The sequence below is a fragment of the Austrofundulus limnaeus genome, unplaced genomic scaffold (assembly GCF_001266775.1).
Source record: "Austrofundulus limnaeus strain Quisiro unplaced genomic scaffold, Austrofundulus_limnaeus-1.0 Scaffold102, whole genome shotgun sequence".
NCBI classification, from domain to species: Eukaryota; Metazoa; Chordata; class Actinopteri; order Cyprinodontiformes; family Rivulidae; genus Austrofundulus; species Austrofundulus limnaeus.
The window spans coordinates 657,802-659,774 of record NW_013952504.1 but is presented as its reverse complement, the minus strand read 5'-3'; the positions used below and the strand labels follow the sequence as shown (position 1 = coordinate 659,774).

At 39.4% G+C, this 1,973-nt stretch overlaps 1 protein-coding gene across 1 annotated transcript in view; it reads right to left on the bottom strand.

Moving 5' to 3' along the window:
• The window catches only part of smc3 (structural maintenance of chromosomes 3), a gene marked incomplete in the record, with an annotated part of 36,905 nt that extends 34,932 nt beyond the window's left edge, over positions 1-1,973 (bottom strand). The window contains 5 exon segments of the mRNA XM_014013499.1: positions 625-696; positions 793-860; positions 946-984; positions 1,091-1,166; positions 1,784-1,973. Coding sequence (XP_013868953.1) covers positions 625-696; positions 793-860; positions 946-984; positions 1,091-1,166; positions 1,784-1,798 — 270 coding nt within the window.

Here is a 1,973-nt window from a genome sequence, read left to right as displayed (position 1 = left end):
GGTTAGTGTCTTATCGATCCTTCACCCCCTCCTCACTGATGAAAAAGTCAGATGAATGTGACATGAGCGTTCACACTGCAGTCACTTTGAAAACATCAGATMYVTATMYGATTTAAAACCACATACTGAAACGGCCTGGGTCGGATTTGAAAAAATCGGATTTGTCTTGTTCAGACTGTCGTAAAAAAAATCGGATATGAGTAAGATGGGTCAAAAAAAATTGGATTTGCCTGCAGTGTGAACGTAGCCATAGTTACCGGTACTTCTTTGTGGTGTAAAATTAAACTACGTGCCTGAAAAATACATAATAACTCCCCTTTAACAACAAGAAACAATTTGTATACTGGTAGACTGTATTTTTCAAGAGGCTCCAAAACAGCAAAATCAAGTGTTAGAACAAATGCACTGAGGGAGGCCAAAACGCTTCAAATTTTTGTTTTTTTTAAACAATGTTTGTCATTGAAATCTGCTATAAACACTGTGGGCTTCTTTTTTTCCATAAGAAACCATCCAAAACAAGAATATCAAACATTCTGTAAAATATGACCAAGGTCATTATTTGTTGTGTATAAACAATATTCAAATTCTCAGGCACAGTGACTACAAAATGTTTACTAGTTATACCGGTAGTCGATTGTCGGAGTTGTCAAATATGATCTCCACAAAAGCTGAAATGACACGTGGCCCAGTTCCTTCCTACAATGACAGTAGATACAATCGCATTAAATCCAGTAATTGAATGTTTACAACTAGCTTTGATATGCCAATATTTTTATATTTGTTAGTGCTCACATGAAGAAGAGCCAGACGCTGTTCTGGTCGTAGGTGGCTGAATTCATCGCTGAGGACAAACTGGATGGCTGGGAGGAGGAAAAGAAAAAATTTAAAACCCAGCACACAAGCTGTTTAGCTACAACTTGGCTAAATTAAAGAAGCCATACACACCGTAGAAAAAGTTACTTTTTCCTGATCCATTTCTGCCAACTGAAACACAACAAAACACAAAAAAACAATACGATGACATCACATATTTTGGGTCTTCTACGTCCGTGGGAATATACAAACAGCTTCATGTTGAACACAAACTTACCAATCACATTGTGCTTGGGACTAAAAGGGTCCACAACAGTTTGATCCCTGTAACTTCGGAATCCCTGAATAATGACCTGATAAAAACACAAACATTAGCATCATTATAGATAACAATCAACATTTATAAAAGGAAAAAGAGTCTGCAGGAAAGCGCGTTTAAAAGCCAAGGTTTTTGATTGCATGATTAGACTGAAAATAAATGACCAGTTTGTGATTTGACAGTGTGTTTTTAGTGAGTGCGGGCCTTAGCTAACGGTGTCTACAGGGCTAGCGTTTACCTTTTTACTGGGTCCAACTAGATACAGTATAACTGTAGTTTGAGTACTGCGACAAAATAGCAAAGCCCACATTTCGCAAAACAGGCGTGTACACTTACACGCATAACATTTATTTCTTTTAAGATGAGCGAACAGCAGTGCTCACCGTTAGCATGCTAGCGTTAGCTTAGCATCTTGAGATGCAGAGAGCTCACGATAAAAGCAAACAACGCGCGAGTTAAAATCAACAAGCTTAGCTGAACGAGTTGTGCAGATTTTTATCCAGTATGTTCGTCTGGCTTTGCATTGCACTTATCGTTGTAAACCTTTTTTCACATGTCGTGTGTGAAGCTATCATTCATACCGTTCAGCTAGCCTGATGGTGATAGTCGGTAAATGAACAAGCGCTCTTAGCCCCGGTGACCGGTGCTTACCTGTTTGATGTACATGGCTGCCAAAACAAAGCGCGTCTCCTAGGCAGAATCCGGAGACAGAATCCCCCTGCACTAAAGTGGAGAAGCTCGAAATTAAATAACAGAAATTTTACTGTAGCATTCAAAATTAACAAGGTATTGCCTGCGAAAACAGAACAACATGGAAAATGGCGGCGGGGGGCGGGATGGA